Source organism: Corvus hawaiiensis, chromosome 21 (assembly GCF_020740725.1).
Source record: "Corvus hawaiiensis isolate bCorHaw1 chromosome 21, bCorHaw1.pri.cur, whole genome shotgun sequence".
Taxonomy (NCBI): Eukaryota; Metazoa; Chordata; class Aves; order Passeriformes; family Corvidae; genus Corvus; species Corvus hawaiiensis.
The window spans coordinates 7,725,696-7,742,744 of record NC_063233.1 but is presented as its reverse complement, the minus strand read 5'-3'; the positions used below and the strand labels follow the sequence as shown (position 1 = coordinate 7,742,744).

Genomic DNA, 17,049 nt, shown 5'->3' with positions numbered 1-17,049 from the left:
GGGGAATGGGAAAGGGGAGAGCCAGCCCCCACAGCAAGCAGAGCCTTGGAGTGCGCAAACCTGTCGCAAACAGGTTGCAAGAAATTCTGATTTCTGGAAATCCTCGAGTCAGTGCTGAGGGTGAGCAGGAAGGAGCAAACCAGCCATCCCTGGCCCCAGCTGAGGGTCCCTCCAGCCTCTGAGCACAGAGTTGTGCACAGCCTGACAGCCTCTCTCAGGACTTGTTTTGCTTGGAAAAGCAGTCCCGATTCCAGCTCCCTTGAGACTGCATGCCACTGGAGCAGAGCTCACACTGATCCATCAAAGAGAAGTGGAGGGTGTGAGCACAGGCAGGGGACTGTGGCGAAGAGAAGGGATGTCTCACTGAAGATTTGGGTATGAACAGAGTACTTCTTGGCATAAGCCAGCAGTGCCTCTCCCAGCTCAAATCCCAGAGATGAGGCTGAGCCCAACAGCAAGGACCAAGATTCCACAGGAAGATCTCTGCTTTACTCCTCACACTCTACTCCCCTATAATTTCTCTGGAGACTTTCCAAAGACACAGTAACATCAGCGTAAGGGCATCCCACAGACCTAGAAGCTGGGAATGTGAGTGGTGCAGCGTGCTGGGACCACAAAAGGTGCTGTCTCTTACTTTTCCATGCATTCCTGCCCTGAAAACCAGGTACCAGTGGGTTTGCTGCTCCTGAGCAAGCAGAACAAGCTCTCCCTTGCTCAGTACTGTCCTGTGCAAATGTCTCTCTAACATACCTTGCCAAAGCACTACAGAACCTGCTGTCCTCCTTCTCCAGGAGACACAGGAGGCCACTAACCAAGCTCAGAGGAAAGCAGACCTGCACACCTCCTAAGTGGAAACTTCCCATCTCATCGTCTGGGATCAATGCCTTGACAGTACAAATAATTAGGCTCAATCCTGCAAAATCTTATCTGAGGAGAGAAACCCCAAGGAATCCCTCTCCTTGGACCTGATAACTATCTGAAGGCACCTGCAACGACACGCAAGCCTGGTGCAATCGATAGGGGAACATCTCTGTAAGAATTAACTGTATCTGACGACACATCCTTCTCTATTAGAGTTACGATCCTGTCCAATTATGGATCTTGGCTGAACTTGTAATTATGAGTTTGGAACTACGACTTCCCACTACGCTACTGCTTTGCTTCCATGAGGGAGAGGAGAGTCAATGAAAGGATAATGGAAAATTCCTTTCAAGGATGCAGCGATGGCCAAATTTATCTAGACAGGAGGGGAAGTACAATGGGGACTTTATGCAAGACAATTCCCTCAGTTAGCCCCCAGTGAACACGAACAAACCAGGTTCTCACAGCATTGCTCAAACACTGAGGCAGATCTAACAGCCAGCCCTGTGCGATGGCGCGAGGCAGCTCTGCCTCCTGTGTTCCCTTCAAACCCAGCCATCAAAGCTGCCCAGGTGAACAACAGCTTATTCACAGGGAAAGAAAGGAATTCTTCCCATTCATCCGTTCCTTTATACTTGCCCTACAAGGAAGCTTAAACCAACAACCAAAAACCAACACAGATGTCAATAAAAATATCTTTGTACCCGGCATCCAGTATGAGCTTTTTTCAAGAGACTGACAGAGCACTTGACCTCAAGGGGAATGGCATCAAGGCAGCCTTGCAAAGATTTATCTGCCTCTCATTAAAACACAGTTTTCCATACCTTCCCTGTGCCCTATCACCCCTCTCCCTGGTGAAAGCTGAAAACCCCCAAACTTCAGTGACTTTTCCAAAGTACCCAAGTGCTGTCACACCCTGCCCAGTATCCCTGAATAAGTCACTGAAAAAGCTGCTCCAGCACTTGGGACATTTGATCCCTGCACCAGCAGTGTTTTGGGACAGTTTCTTTTGTCCCTGTTTGCAACACAACCAATTCCTTCCTTCTGTCACACAGGCGCGAAGATGATCAGAGGGATGGAACGCCTTTCCTACGAGGAAAAGCTCAGAGAGTTGGGATTGCTCAGCCTGGAGAAGGCTTAGGGGTGACCAAACTGCAGCCTTCCAGTACCTGAACAGAGCTGGAGAGGGACTTTGGAGAAGGGCATGGAATGACAGGACAAGGCGGAATGGCTTCAAACTGACAGAGGGCAGGGTTAGGAAGAATATTGGAAAGAAATTCTCGGCTGTGAGGGTGGGCAGGCCCTGGCTCAGGTTGCCCAGAGAAGCTGTGGCTGCCCCATCCCTGGAAGAGTCCAAGGCCAGGTTGGACAGGGCTTGGAGCAACCTGGGACAGTGGAAGGTGTCCCTGCCCATGGCAGGGGGTGGAACGAGGCGAGCCTTAAGGTCCCTTCAAACCCAAACCGTTCTGGGATTCTGATTCTATCATTTTCCCCTGAACGTTTGTACTGCAACAGGTAAGTAAGTCATGAATCCTCTCATCCTGTTCATCAAAAGCTCATTTTAAACACAGAGATGATTTTTTTTGGTTCTAAAACCAAAAAAGGAAAGAAAAAAAACCCCACCCAAACATGTAAAATTGAAGGCCCAGCCTTTGGGCAGGAACAACTGCAGCACACCCCTGTGCATGCGTGAGTTTATTCCCATGTGCAACCACCAAGCTGATCAGAGGTGTTGAGGTGATTTCACATTCAAATAAACGCACTGGAAGCATTTATGGGAATGGCTCATCATGGAAACAAATGGGGCTGTGTGCTGCTGCGGTGGGCACCAGCATCTATCTGGCTGCTGCGCTCTGCCGAGGCCCGGCTTCGTGCACAAAACAAATGGAGGGAGCAGACCCACTGTGCAATTTTTAAATTGCTTCCCAACGGAGTTATTTCCCGACAGTGATTTTTCAAACCCAGTAGCAGCAGCAGCAGCAGCAAAACTCGTCCTCTCCTCCACCAAACAGCTCGGGCTGAGAGTCCCAAGCAAAACCGATCCGGCGTGATGTGACCAGAGGAAATGAGGACACTCATTTCAAACTGCAGATGATATTTCAGTTTCTCAGCTTCTCTAACTCACAAAAGAGCCTGAAGGGGCTTGGGTCTACAAATCCCTGCCCCAACCCTCATTTTGAATTTGTTCCTTTTAATTGCCTTTGTGCCAAGAGGAAGGCCGGGAAACTTTCATCCAACGGATGCTTTGCATGGGAAATAAAGGGCAGAAAACAGGAGTCTGGAGCAAGGAATTGCCAAGGTAACCATCCCTGACAGCTGCGCTGGTGCCAGGACGATGACAGACACAATCACTCCCTGCTGGTGCAGCTTTGGGGAAGTGCCAGGGCATGTGGAGGCTAACTGATATTAGAAACCATCAAAGAAACCCAGAACCTCAGCAACAACGCTGGGAAATGGGATTTATGGCTCCTGCATGGTGCTGCAGGACACAAACAGCACATCTTGGGATGTCCTTACCGCCACAGACTGGTGTGGCTGTCCTTTAGACTTGGGCAGTATTGGACACCACCACCCATGGGGACAGTCAAGGCGCTCAGCCATTTCCTTTCCTCCGACACCAGTGTGCAGTCACAGCGTCCTTTCGTACCTTTGCTTCGCCTCCGGCTCCGATACTGCTCCGTGTAGAAGGTGAGCTGGGTTTCATCGTCTGCCTCGGAGCCAGAGTTGCCTTTGGCACGTCCAAACCCGATCCCACCTGCAGGCAATAGAGAGGAAAAAATCAGCCCTGGCAGCTGGGATGCTCAGGAGCAGGTGGAGCCAGGAGCTCCTCAGCAGAGCTCAGGATCGGGCCAGCAACCCCCACTCCTTGCTAAGGTTCTTTGCTTGGGGTCACCAGTAGTGAGCAGGAACTTTTACCATTCATGGTTTCATCAAAAATCAAGACCCTACAGTGCCTATAGTGATGTGGATGTAAGAAAACGCTTTCTTACCCTCAGAAATAAAAACACAAATGTATTTCAAGGGACTTACAAAGAAAACTCCCGAGCATGGCAGCTGCTCTCCCCAAGGACACCTACACGGTGAAATGCAGTGAATTTTAGGCATTTGCTTCAAAGCAAACCCAGCAAGGACAAGTGGTACAGGGGGAATACAGCACTTGGGAGGCACCCAGGACCCACCTGAGGGTCTTTGCTGCCCCTCAGCACCCAGTTTGGCCCATCTGCTCCCCCAGCTTGCTGTGACAGCCAGCAGCACAACCCTGCAGCGGTCAGGACGGACAGGAGCAGGGCTGGCCCGTGGCTCACCCGGCCTCCTCCTCTCTGGATACGGTGTGGGATGCAGCAGGAACCCAGCTGGCTTCCTCCCCAGACCCACCAAGGAGCGATGGATGCTTAAAAGGCACCACAGACTCTAATTGGCAGAAGTCCTTCAATCTTTGCAGAGCTTAAAGCAAAGAGGCCTCTGGGGGTTGACAGTGGCCCTTTAAACTGCCATTAAAATATTTTACTGTTTTTAAAAAATCTTTTATTCTAGGCAGAAGCACAATTTCCCCATTTCTTGGCAGAAGAACAGAAAATGAGCGGTGCCTTCTGCCCTCTGAAATCCTTAATCACAGTGATGAGAGGTGGCTGGCAGGAGCCAGCGGGACGCCAGGAGCTCGGCACGTGGCTCCTGCCCTGGCCATGCCCTGACCTGGCCGAGCAGTGCCCTCCAGGGCAGTCTCAGCAGCGGGGCAGGAAGAGGCCCTGCCGGCTCCTTTGCTCCTGGAAGCAGCAGGAAGGGTCAGTGCTTGCACACAGCAGCATTCAGTGCTTGGACAGCGGGGCTGGAGGGTTTAAAGACCCCAAACCATAACCCACCATCAGCCCCTCCTCAGCCACAAACACCACAAAAAACATCCAGTGCCATGATGCACCCACACCAAGGGGTTTGAAAGGCACAGCAGAGTGGTAAGGCCAGTAAGGCTTATTTGCAAGAGTGAGGAAAATCTTAATTAACCTGGGCTTCTAAGGCAGGCCCTTGGGCAACCAGCCAGGGCTGCAGCCCTGCTGCACATCCCCTTCTCACTGAGCAGGGGCTGCCGCAGTGGCCGGGGCTGGGGGACAGACACCAGCTGTGGGAGGGTCCCCCCACTCCTGAGAGCCCAGCACAGCCCTCGCCCCTGCCCGGCAGAGGGACCTGGACGCTGCCTGTGCAGGTAGGACACGGCACGTCCCTCTGTCACCTTCCCACGCACCAGAGCTGGCCCCTTTTGCACAGGCAGATGGCTGGGGTGGACAGAGGCAGCGATGTGGCGCTCTCTGTGCTGTCAGAGCCCACTGAGGTGACCAGGCAGCTGGCACAGGCAGCAGCTGCTCCGCCAGCCACCGGCCCAGCCCCCTCCGGCCGCTCCGCGTTTGTGTGCCGGCTGCGTCTCCGTGATGGATGGAGCTGACATGTTAAATTACTCAGGCTGGATGTCTTCAGAGAGCTGGTGACAGCGATATTGCATTTTCTGATTACCCAGCACTGAGCAGGATGTATAAATACAGGAGTTGTGAGACCCAGCGCAGGTCCCCCGCCCGCAGCGGAAACGTCTCCTCTGACCCAACATGCAGTGCCAGAGGTTGGCCGGGAAACACCAGCCTGGGGCACACACATAGCTGCCAGGGATGTGCTTTTACACCTTCGTGCCATCCAGGATGATGGAGCACATCTTGGTGGTGGTGCTGAGGATCTTAGGGCCCAGCTGAAGCAACCTGGAGGACGCAGGGACACTAATCCTCAAGTAATCCTGCCATGAACCTGATCTCATGTTTAACTGGCCCCAAAATCTGATCAAATCAGCCCAGTGAGACATTTACAAGTGGGGAGATGCCTCCTCTTCCGGATCCATAACCAGTCTTGGTCACAGGCTGCTCACCAGGGCATGGGGCTGACGATAATCACGATGGGGCCAAGGACACTCACGGCAGAGAGCACCCATGTGCAATTACTGATGAACAAGGACAGCACCCAGCTAAAGACAAGCAGTCCTGCCTGGTCAGCATTCCCTTTTCTCCAGAAACAGGGAGAAAACCACCAAGTATCAGGAAACAAAAAGATCCTAATCACTGCAATCGGTTACAAATTGGAATAAGATGCTTAAAAGGCAGAGAACAGGGGAACAGCAGCTTCTCAGAGCTGGGTACCTGTAATGCACTGGCAACTCTCTCCAGCAGCTCCCACGGGGACGTACACCCTCTTTACACCCAGTTTACTCCTGCTTTTGAGACCGGAGAAAAACAGAGCTCCTCTTCCTCACCCCCCATCTTCTGCCCAGCTCGTTCGCCAGGCAGTGGGGCAGGAGGCAGGCAGGGAAGGGGAGCTCAAGGAAGATGCTCTTGTTTCTAATCCTGTTTGCAGATTTACAAGCTCGTTAATCCCTTCAAATAGATCTCAGCTCAGCCAGGCGCCAGGGTAGGGCGCTTGTTCCGAGTGCAGCATTAATTTAGTGGGGAGCAAGGCGGGGTGCCAAGGCAAACACCTCGTTATTGTGCAATTAAAGATGGTCCCGCTAATGCTGAGTGGGGATAAAGAAATAAAATTCAGGAATCAGATTTATCCCCAAAGACTTTTTGTCAGCTGAAGCCATGTGTATGTTTTTAAAAGTGAGGTTTTTGTCATTACAGAGGAAATAAAAAGCAAACATGACATTTTTAATCCTTTCCCCGAAGCCAGAAGGTCACAGAATATCTCAAGGAAAGAACTATAGATGTAAAAGGAATCAAAACAGAGTTAAAATAAAGAAATAAGTGACAGCAGCTATTTGGATAACTCCTATCTGAGGCCCAGCTGACCTCAGACACTTAATCCCTCCAAGTTGGATGTTATAATAGAAGTGGGAGCTTGGTTTTGTCCCCAGCAGTGCCACCTTGGGTGACATCTTTGTGCATCCCTCTGCCCTGCAGCCACTATCAATGGAAAAAGGATTTTCTGCATCTTTTTCCTCCAGAAAAAGGCAAACACGTGTACATATCACAGAATTCAAGATCCACCATTTCCCTCATCGACCATGTTGGGTTCACCCCACTCCATGCTCACTCACCCCAGGCAATGCTGCCTGCTGGGTGTTCAGCAAGCCCCTCTGCTCCCAGGCTTCCCAGTAAAAACTGGATGAGGAATGCCCTCCCCAGCACAGCAGCGAGGTCCATACACTAAGAGCTGGCAGGGCAATGCAATTAGCTAAATGGAAATTTTCAGTTTAATTAATTTAACCCCAAGAAGAGCACCAGACAACTGAAAAAAAACCAACCCAAATGTGGTCAGAGAAAGGTAAATTAGATGCAGATTTAAGGAGGAAGAAAAACAATACACAAACATTTTCTTCTGAAACTTACCCAGTCAACCTCCCCCTCCCCAAAAAAAACCAAGCCAACAACAAACAAACAGAATAAAGATAAAATGCCCTTTAAAACTAAGTGCCTTGTGGCAGGGGTATGTTCACACATACTGGCTTCACCTGAGGAAAACTCTTCCTCCTCAGTGATCTCCCTTTTCCTTCTGTCTCTACCCAGAACACCCCACCAGTGCAGGCGGTGCAACAACCAGGTGACAGCTCCACTGTGAAAAACTGGGACCATGCTGATCCCAGACAGCAGCCCTTGCACAGCCTGAAGGGTTTTATTTCACCAAGGACCAGCTCAAAGAGCTGGACGTGATGTTTTGACTTGGGTGCAGTGAAAGGTCCCAGGTGAACCCCAGAAAAGCCTCACCAGCAAAATGCTCCACAGGTACCACAGGACAGTCAGACAGGGCAAGGTGGAAGCAGAGGTGTCCTGGCAAAAGCAGGGACCATGGATGAGCCCAGCTGAGCCTCAGCTCTCCTCCCTCAGGGAGATTTGGGTAACTCAGGGCACAGCCAAGACCTCCAAACCACGGGAACCGCAGCCCCAGTAAGCAGCACAGCCCGATGAACAGCACATCCTGTCTCAGGGGAAGGACCATTATGGGTTATTTCTTCCCAAATCCAGAGTGTTTTTAAAGCCCTGCCCCAGGAGAGGGCACCAGACCCCCTCTCTGCGCACACCGGCCACCCCCGAGGCCACCTCCCAGCCCCAGGGCTGGGCACACAGGATGGTCCATCAGCCAAAGCCACACCCTCAGTCCCTGCTCCGCTGCCTCTCCCCGGGGCATCGCTGCCCGGTTCTGGGGCAGCCAGGTTGGGATGCTCCGGGGCTGCATTTCAGGATCAATAAACACTCTGGAATGCAACATCCTTCCCTCCGGTGCTGCCAGCCCCCAGCAGAGACCTCTTCCTTCCAGCCCACCCCTCCCACATTCGGCTCTCTCCATCCTCGCTCTCCCTCAATTATTTATAAGCTCTGAATGTGCTTCACTCCATAGAAGTGCTTAGGGAGAAAGGTTGTATGAAAGAGGCATTAGACGAAATAAAGTTATATGGCACAGTAAATAGAGAGGGTGCTGTGGTTTGGTGGGTTTTTTTAAAGTCAATCTACCTGGGAGAACAGCACCTTTCCCAGCGCTGCTGGAAACACTCAGGGCAGAATCAGATTTAATGAGGAGCAATGGGCAGCAGCTTAAGCACACTCAGAGCAGGGAAGCGAAGCAAGGCAAAGTTTATCCCAGATTTGTTTCCCTTGGACTGGGGGTTGGGTTGTTCTCTGGCTTGGATGCTTTATCCCACCCTTCTGAAGGAGTAGCACTCGGAAACCCTTTCGGAGCCTTTCCGAAGAGGAGGAAATCCTTCTGCTGTGTACAGTTCCTGCAGGGACAGCACTCCAGCTGTAGGGCTTTGATGAGGTTAAACATTAATTAAATCAAACCACAAGAAAATAATTACACACATGCATCCATCAGGCTGACTTGTCACTACCCAGAAACAAAGTTGGATGCAAACTCCATCAGCGGAACTGTCACGCGGCTGTTAGGAGGAAATGAATGTATCCCAAATGGACAATTTCATTTAGGGGGAGGAAAAAAAAGTCTTGTGGATTGCAATGGATTAATGAGGCAAAGAGTTTATGTTTGCAATTGGATGGAAAATGTAAACATCCTGAGTTGTGGTATCATTCTTTACCTTGGAGGGCTGTTCGCACTCCAGCCACTCGCCTGCCAGCGGCACAGGTAACCACAGGCTGTGAAAACAAAACCTCTGGCACAGGAGAGGCCAGGGAATGGGCAGGGAAAGGCATGGATCAGCTCAGCAGCAGCGCCCAGCCACCACCTCTACAAGCAAAAAAGACAAATTAAGAGGAAAAGAGGATGGGTGGGATGGGGCTGTGGGGAGCGAGGTCTCCACTGGAGATGTTGGGACTGCCTGGCTTTTTGGGGATTTCTGACCACTGAGAGCTTGAAATCTCTTTTTTAGGGTGTGGTGGTGAGGGATGCCTGTGGCTGGGGACACTGGGAGTCAGAGTCCCCTCCTGAAGCCCTCAGGGTACATTCTACCTCGGGCTCCTCATTGCTCACTGGGTACAAAGCAATCTCATGTTCTCGTACTGAGGAAACCAGTGGGGAGAGATGGAGAGAGACCAAGGGTGCTCTTGTCCTGATATTCACTGACTGTTCCCGTGGTCACTAACATGCAGAGGAATCCTGGGGAGGTGGGAAATGGGGTGGGGATGTCTCCAGAGACTGGGGACAGGCTGGGCTGGCTCGGGGCCATGCTGTGCTCCCACACAGCCAGAGGCTCTGCCTGCAGCTGGGCACTGTGTCTCCTCCGAAGCTCAGCTGCAAGGATTAACTGACTTGTTCCATTAGTGACCAAAAAGCCTCTTACCTTCAGGCAGTTCAAAAATGAAATAAAAACAAGCCCAAAAAAAATGAGGCTGGTGCAGGGAATCAGGGAAACTTTCCCTGACAGTCCCCATGGACCCCAGAGCACCCACACCCACACTAAAATCCAGAGACATATATTTGAATAACTACTAGAAAACAAACCAAATAATTTAAACCAGTTAAAGAGTCAGAACATTTCCTTCACACTGAGTAAATAATTTATGGGCAGAGCTATAATAAAAAAAAGTCCTCTCCAGGCCTGTATCACAGGAAAATGTATCAGGAATAAAAGATCACATTTCAGACTCATAAATAAATGAAAAACAAAACCCAACAGTAAACAGAAAGAAAAGCATTTCCTTCCCAGCTCCCAGAGCTGACACAAAGACCCTCAGTGCACTGGGCAGATCATGGCCAAGGGACCTTCATCCCCATCATCCCTGAAGGGATCTGATGTCTCCGCCTCCTCCACAGATGGAAATCTGGACCCAAACCCTTGGCACAGCTTTTAGTGTGGTACAGCCTTTAGATCCATGAATGCTGCTCCCACCCTCTGTGTAGCTCCTAAAGCCCCTAAGCACTGGGAAAGCGGAAAGAAGAGAGGTTCCAGTGATGTGAGTTACAGCCAAAATGAATTTCACCCCTTCATGAAATGAAAACTTGACACGAAACTGTGATTCACTCCCACCTCAGCTAGCTGGGGCAGCTGACAGGGACTCTGGGCTTGCAGCAGAATCCCTTGGAGGGGACGCGATGTGACACAACTCACGGGCACCTCCACCAGACCACCCAGAGGATGCTGCATGGGGTTTGTCCCTCTCTCACCCCACCACAGAGGAGCTCTGGTGTCCCCACGCCCAGCAGCGAGGGTGAGGAGGCTCCCACCTTCCTCCCCAGCCAAGCTCCTCTGGCCATGGCCACCTACCTCGGGGCCGGCTGCGGCGTTTCCGTCTGCCCACGGAGGTGCTGCGCAGCGCGGGCTGCAGCTGCCCAATCTCGATGGGCGTGTTGGTGCGGAAGCTCTCCTTGAACTTCTGCATCAGGGACTCCACCGTCTCCTGCGTCACCTCGGGAGCTGCAACACCAGCAGAGGGGCTGTGGTTAGAAAAGAGCTGGGCCACCGTGTCCCCGCTGCCCATAAAATCCTTTCCTTGTGTAAGCCGGAGTCGAGTCCTGGGGCAGGAGCTCTGCTAACACCCTCCGGGGTCACCCAGGGACCCATCCAGCACTTTTCTGATCGTACCAAAGCCACAGAAACTAGAAAATTACGAGTTTACAGAAATTGCCTTTTCTACCCTGCTTTCCAGCATTTTGGATTATTCCTTGCCTCTCCCCCATGTGCTCTTGAAAGCATCATGTCCTTACCCAAGTTACAGCCTGAAAGGTTCAAATCATACAACAGGGCACCGAGCTGGCTTTGGGTCGGGTTTAACTCTACACCAGAAGCTCAGAATTGAACCCAAACCTTGGCAGTCTTTTAGGGCAGCAGGAACTCCCCAACAGGTGAGTTTGGGCTTATGGAAGGATGGGAAGGCTGGGGTGGGAGTCAGGCAAAGTGCAGCTGGCCCAGGAATGCTCTGAGCAGCAGCAGGATTCCTTGGGGTCTCCCAGAGGCTGCACTCACGTGCTTGGATGCAGCACCTGAGGTCAGGAAAAAACTTCCTGCAATGCCCCACGGCATGTGCCACATCATGCTGATATTTAAGCAACTCCTCTCCTTGCTCTCACACACCCTCAATTCTGTAACGCCACAAAATTCTCCCAGAACTTCCGATGAAGCTCCCTACCCACCTGCACAAGGGGCAGTACCAGGAAACCATGAAACCACCCACAAAAAGCAAAGATGAGATTTGGGATCAAAAGGCCCGTCCTGCAGGACATGGAGGTCTCCCAGGTGCAACACTGGTTCGGCCTCTGTCAGCTCCTTAAATAAACCCATTAGCAGAACATAACCTCTGTCCTATGTCCATTTCCGGAGTCACAAAGTCTCCTCAAGGTGCTACAGAAGCTCTCCCTGCCTGCAGCATGGCTGTGTGGAGATGGCAGGGATCCCAGGTCCTACAGCCACCCCATACCCACTTGCAGAAGGGATAAGTGAGCACCCTGGAGCTCCCAGGCTGCCAGGAACTATGGGCTGGTGTAGCACCCCGCAGCTCCTGGATCCAGAGACATCAGACGTGCACAATGCTCCTCAGGCACCCAGCAAGCTCAGGGTACAGAACTGCTCTGCACCACAGACACCAATTCCCTTCCCAGTGTGGTGCAGGGAATTTAGAGTTCAGCTGGAACAGAAGCTGGCCGTGCAGGATGAGGATTTGCAATTCTAGGCAAGGATTTCACCTAAACACGGAGTCTGCAGCAGACTGCCCAACATCCAGCCATGCTGCAGGCAGCAGAGAGCCCTGAGCACCCAGTGCCACACCAGGCCATGGAGCAGGTCCCCTCCCTTCTCCCTAAATCCCACAGGTGATGAGGTGATGTCCTCAGCCTCCCCAGGGTGCTTTCCTACCCCTCTGGGCTCCAGAGATGGATCTGAAATCTGCCGGGGCCATTGGGAGAGGGAGAACCAGAGAGCAGATCAGGAGGGCTCAGGAAAGGATCCCACAACCCAGCACCGCCGTACTGCGAGACAGAGGGAGAGCATCCATCCATCCAGCCACACCAGGCAACAGAGAAACACGGGTCAAACCCACTGCCTGAGCTCAGCACCAACAGTGGGAACCACTTCAGGAAAGCTCCAGAAAGGGAGGGAGCTAAGGGACCAGCTGTGTTACGCCTTTGAATTTTCCAGTACCAGGCTCCCCCTGGAACCACAGATCAAAGACAGAGCTCCCCAAAGCCCCCGACGTTTACAGCAGGTGCAGCTGAATCCTGCAGTGTCAGATGCCCCAGCAGGCAGCATCATGTGAAGAAAAAATATATCCAGAGCAGGGAAAGGTCTCCAAAGAGCATCCAGTCCCATCCCCACAGCACACATCCCACCCGAGGTGCCAGGGAAGGATGCTGTGGCAGCACCGGGGTGGCTCAGCCTCCTGCTGCCGTGTTCGCAGGGGGAAGCCCGACCCCGCAGCTCCCTCGCCTGGGAGCACGTGTGGCAGGGCCTCCCCTGAACAGATGGAGAGTTATCCAGACCTCGGGGCTGTGTGATACAGGACTCGTGGAGGTGGAGCAGGGAGCTCTGGAGTGGCTCGCATGGCTGAGGCTTATTTACCGAAAGAAGGCCAGGAGGAGAACACAGAGGGAGGAGGAGGAGGAGGAGGGGACCATGCCTGCAGCGAGCAGCGAGGTCACAGCAGGCTCATGGCCCCTGCTTGGCTGATGGGACCGTGGTGATTGTACCCATCTGGCCACCACGCTGGCACAGCCATCCCACGGCAGCTGCTCCCGCACCTGTCAGTGGAGCAAGCGCCAAGAGGGGGGCAGTGGGGAGGAAGGGGGGTCCCTTGGCCACAGGCTGTTCGGGATGATGCTGCAAATACTGCAGGAATTGGGAGCAAGGAGCTGGTGCATCTCACTGCTCTGCACAGCTCAGGTGTGCCAGCACATTGTTGGCTTCTCTGTGCCCCTGAGCTCAGGGGTTTGGAGAAAGGAAATGGGAAAGGGAAGCAGGAGGGATGAGAGAAAAGTAAAGCAGGGGGAAAAAAGAAAAAAAAAAAAAAAGGGAAGGGAAGGGAAGGGAAGGGAAGGGAAGGGAAGGGAAGGGAAGGGAAGGGAAGGGAAGGGAAGGGAAGGGAAGGGAAGGGAAGGGAAGGGAAGGGAAGGGAAGGGAAGGGAAGGGAAGGGAAGGGAAGGGAAGGGAAGGGAAGGGAAGGGAAGGGAAGGGAAGGGAAGGGAAGGGAAGGGAAGGGAAGGGAAGGGAAGGAAAAAGAAAAAAAAAAGAGAAAGTGGGGAAAATGAGAAATGAGAAAAGACCCTTGTTGACATGATCTCAGCAGGCAGAGTTTGGCATGGGTGGACAGCACAGAGAAAACCCTCAGTGACAAATGAAAGACAGCAGAGCTTCAACTGTGTGAGCATGAGGGGTGAAGGATGAAGGGAGAGCCCTTCATGCACTGCCAGCAGTGCCAAAAGGGAGAGAGAAGAGACCACTGCACCATAACAGAATGAGACAGCACTTGCTGGGCTGTTCAGCGCATCCACGAGAGACAGTCCACTGCAAACAAAACTGCCATCTGGGCCTTCCCACAGCAGCCCTCGGAGGTTTTAAGTGGTCAGAAAAGGATGAGAAGAAGCACTACTGTGGGGTAGACAGTGGCCTTAATAACTTGCTTTAACTACAGGCCAGCCATGAATCGGTCAGGCGGTCAGATTAGATGATCCTTGTAGATCACGTCCAACTGAACTATTCTAATCTACACACCCCTGCAAGCCCCCGTGGGCTGCCTGTGTCACACACGGGCTCAGCCAGCTGCTCCTGGCACCTCCACAGCACCCACATGCTGCTCCCCTCCCCGGCACGACACAGCCACATCAGCAGTGCCCAGGCACCAGCTCCTCCCAGCGCTGGCCGAACGTGACACATCTCAGAGGCGACAGGACTGTCCTCCCCTCGAGCAGAGCTTGCCAAACGCCTTCTCTTCCCTCCTCGGTTTCCAGGATAAATCCCCCCGGGCTACTGAGCTCACATCTTCGTCATCGAGCTGAGAGATTCTCCAGCCTGGCAGAGGTGGTGAGATCCACCCCGAGATTTGGCACAACGCTACCATCTCCATCTCCCCCCGTTCCACAGTCAAGCCTTCAGCAGCACAACCACGCCAGGAGCAGGCTGGAGCAGGGGAATCACGAGGCTCTCCGGCCTCCACAAAGTCAGCTTCCCTCTCCAGCAGCTCTTTGAGGACACAGCTGAAGGTCACCCTACCTTTGCAAAGCACAGCACACATTCCTGACGAACACCTCCCTCCTGTCCACCCCCATATTCTATTTGAAAAGCCATTTGCTCTCCTTATGGCTCCCCTATTCATGTGTGCATCTCCCACAAAACAATTCCTACCCCGAGCCGTTCTCTCCTCCTTCCTTTCTGCTGGCACAAATTGCAGTGGGAAAATATGTTGTTTGGCTTAAAAATTACAACAACAACAACAAAAAAAGTAGTCATCAACTGAACAATATGAGCAATGTTTGGGTAAAAATACATTGCAATGGCGATGGGAAGCAGCAGCATTCTTTCCGGCCTTTGCAGGGCTCCCAGCACAGCCAGGTGAGCTGCAGCCTCGCAGACACACAGGATGGGTGCGGGGGGCTGTTCTGGGGAGATGCCACAACAAGGATCTCCCCATCCCCAGAGGGATTCCCCATATCAGAGTCCCAGACCTGGATCAGTGCAACCACCCACAAATCCTCTTTGAGAGATGAATCATTTGTGAACCCCCACCAGTTGCCCTTGGATGTTGTCTCCAAGACATTCTCAAGGCACTACAAAACCCCTTTGACTATGCAACCTGTTCCCAGCCAGCAAAGTCAGGCAGTGATGGAAATACCCCACAGCTCTTGGAAAAAAGCTCTCAGCTTTGCTGAGGTGTTTTAGTCTTCAGACATGGCCTTGAGGACCCCGGTGGAGCAGCTTCTCCCCAAACCAGGCTCAAACCTGGTGCTGCCATTGGGTGGTGGGAGAGCTGAGTAGTCCTACAGCTTGGGGTTTGCATCTTATTAAAACAGAATGGTGAGGTTTAAGGTCTGCAAAGGTGCCAGCTTCCTGAGCCTCGAAGTCTTTGGCTTAAAGGTTCTTTTCCTGGAGCCACAACCATCCCTGCTCTCTTCACACAACACTTGCACTCCCACAGCTGCAGGAAGACAACTGGCAAGGCAACAGCAGCTTCTATCAGAGCTTCCCATGTGAGGGATGGACTAAAGCATATTTCTATAAAATACAGCTTTTTAAGTATCTGGCTTTCCCATCCTTCTCTCTGATTTCTGGCTGTCAGAAGGCAAGTTATCGATCCCTCAGTATTAACAGTGGCCACAACGCTCCCAGAGTTTTAGGGAGAGGAATAACTCCAGAGCATCTCAAGAGCTGCTCGACTGAGCTTTCTGCAACAAGACAAACTCAATCAAGGATTAAATGGGAAAAGTTTGGGTGCAATTAGAAGTCAGGGTCAGGGGAGTTTTTACCTCCTGACCTGCATGGCCACGAGTAGGATGCAGCCCCCTCACCTCAGACACTGGCTCTTCTCAAAGACTCTCCTGCCCTTTCACTGACTTCTTCCAGTATCTTTCAAATAATCTGCTTTTTCTAGGTACAGGCCAGGGGACTCTCCTGGGAACCCCTGACATGGGCTCTAAAGGTCTAATACATCATCACGTCCCCAGCACGCCAGGGGAACACCAGGCACGTGCAACACAGTTTAATAATGCTATAATTGTTTCCTCCAAATCAACCCCCTGATATTCAGCAAGCTCATTTTGATGTTTCTAGATCAATATTTCAGAAATTTCTGTTCTACAAAGTATTTCAAGAAATTGACTTTCCGATCCTGTTTGGAACGAGCATACATTTCACAATACTGGAAGTTTTCCACATGGTGGAAACCCTGATTTCTCACCAGCTCTAAATAATGGGTGTTTGTTGCTTTTTGAAGCATGAAATAACTAAGGGTGTTTGTTCTGAGACTGGGATGTGGACTGATTTTACAGTGCCACCCTGAAGGTACCGAGCTCCACAAAGCACAGAGCTTTAGCAGCATAAAATTAGGTAATTACACTGATGCTGATGTGATGACAGTGGGAGAGATTTGTACAACAGCTTCGCAGGTACTCAGAGGAAAACACAACTGGAGAGCGACATCCTGCCACAGAGCACAGGGAGTATGGCAAAGGCAGGAGGAACACCGGGAACTTCACTTCTCCGTGTGTTTCTCCAGCCACCAAACCTCTCTGGAGCAGGACAGCCTGTCCCCTTTGGTCCCCTGACCTCCAGCAGTCCATGGCAAATGCCACGTGCAGCCACTGTGTCCAAGAAACACGGGAAAGCTGCTGGTTGCATTACACAACCAACTCAGGACATATATATATATCTTTTATTTAAATACATATATACATATATATATATATCTCCATAGATATGCTTTTATTTAAATGTGTATCTCTCTCTATATACGGATATATATAAAAACATCAAAAGGAAGCGCAGATTACCACACATAACAACACGCTGGGGGGCGAAGCACTTCCTGCAATGCCTCCATATCCAAACCATACTTGGATGGACCCATCAGGGAAATGCCACCCATGGCACCGTGTGCTCTGTCACAGCTGGCCCCCAGCCCTGCCCTGCCACCACAGCACGAGGGAGGACCAATCCGTCTCCAAAAAGCCCTTTACAAAGTGGGGTTCTCACACACAGCAACAGAGGGAGAGAGGAGCCCAGGCACATTTTGAAAACAGCCTTGTATTCCATGTCGACTTTTTTCCTTTTTCTCTCTCCTGGCTCTT

At 51.9% G+C, this 17,049-nt stretch overlaps 1 protein-coding gene across 2 annotated transcripts in view; it reads right to left on the bottom strand.

Moving 5' to 3' along the window:
* Window positions 1–17,049, bottom strand: part of ASTN2 (astrotactin 2) — a 319,207-nt gene that overhangs the window by 211,688 nt on the left and 90,470 nt on the right. For both annotated transcript variants that reach the window (XM_048325211.1, XM_048325212.1), the window contains exons 4-5: window positions 10,547–10,696; window positions 3,509–3,616 (exon numbers count right to left, since the gene is read on the bottom strand). In XM_048325211.1, coding sequence (XP_048181168.1) covers window positions 3,509–3,616; window positions 10,547–10,696 — 258 coding nt within the window. The remainder of the gene's footprint in view (window positions 1–3,508; window positions 3,617–10,546; window positions 10,697–17,049) is intronic.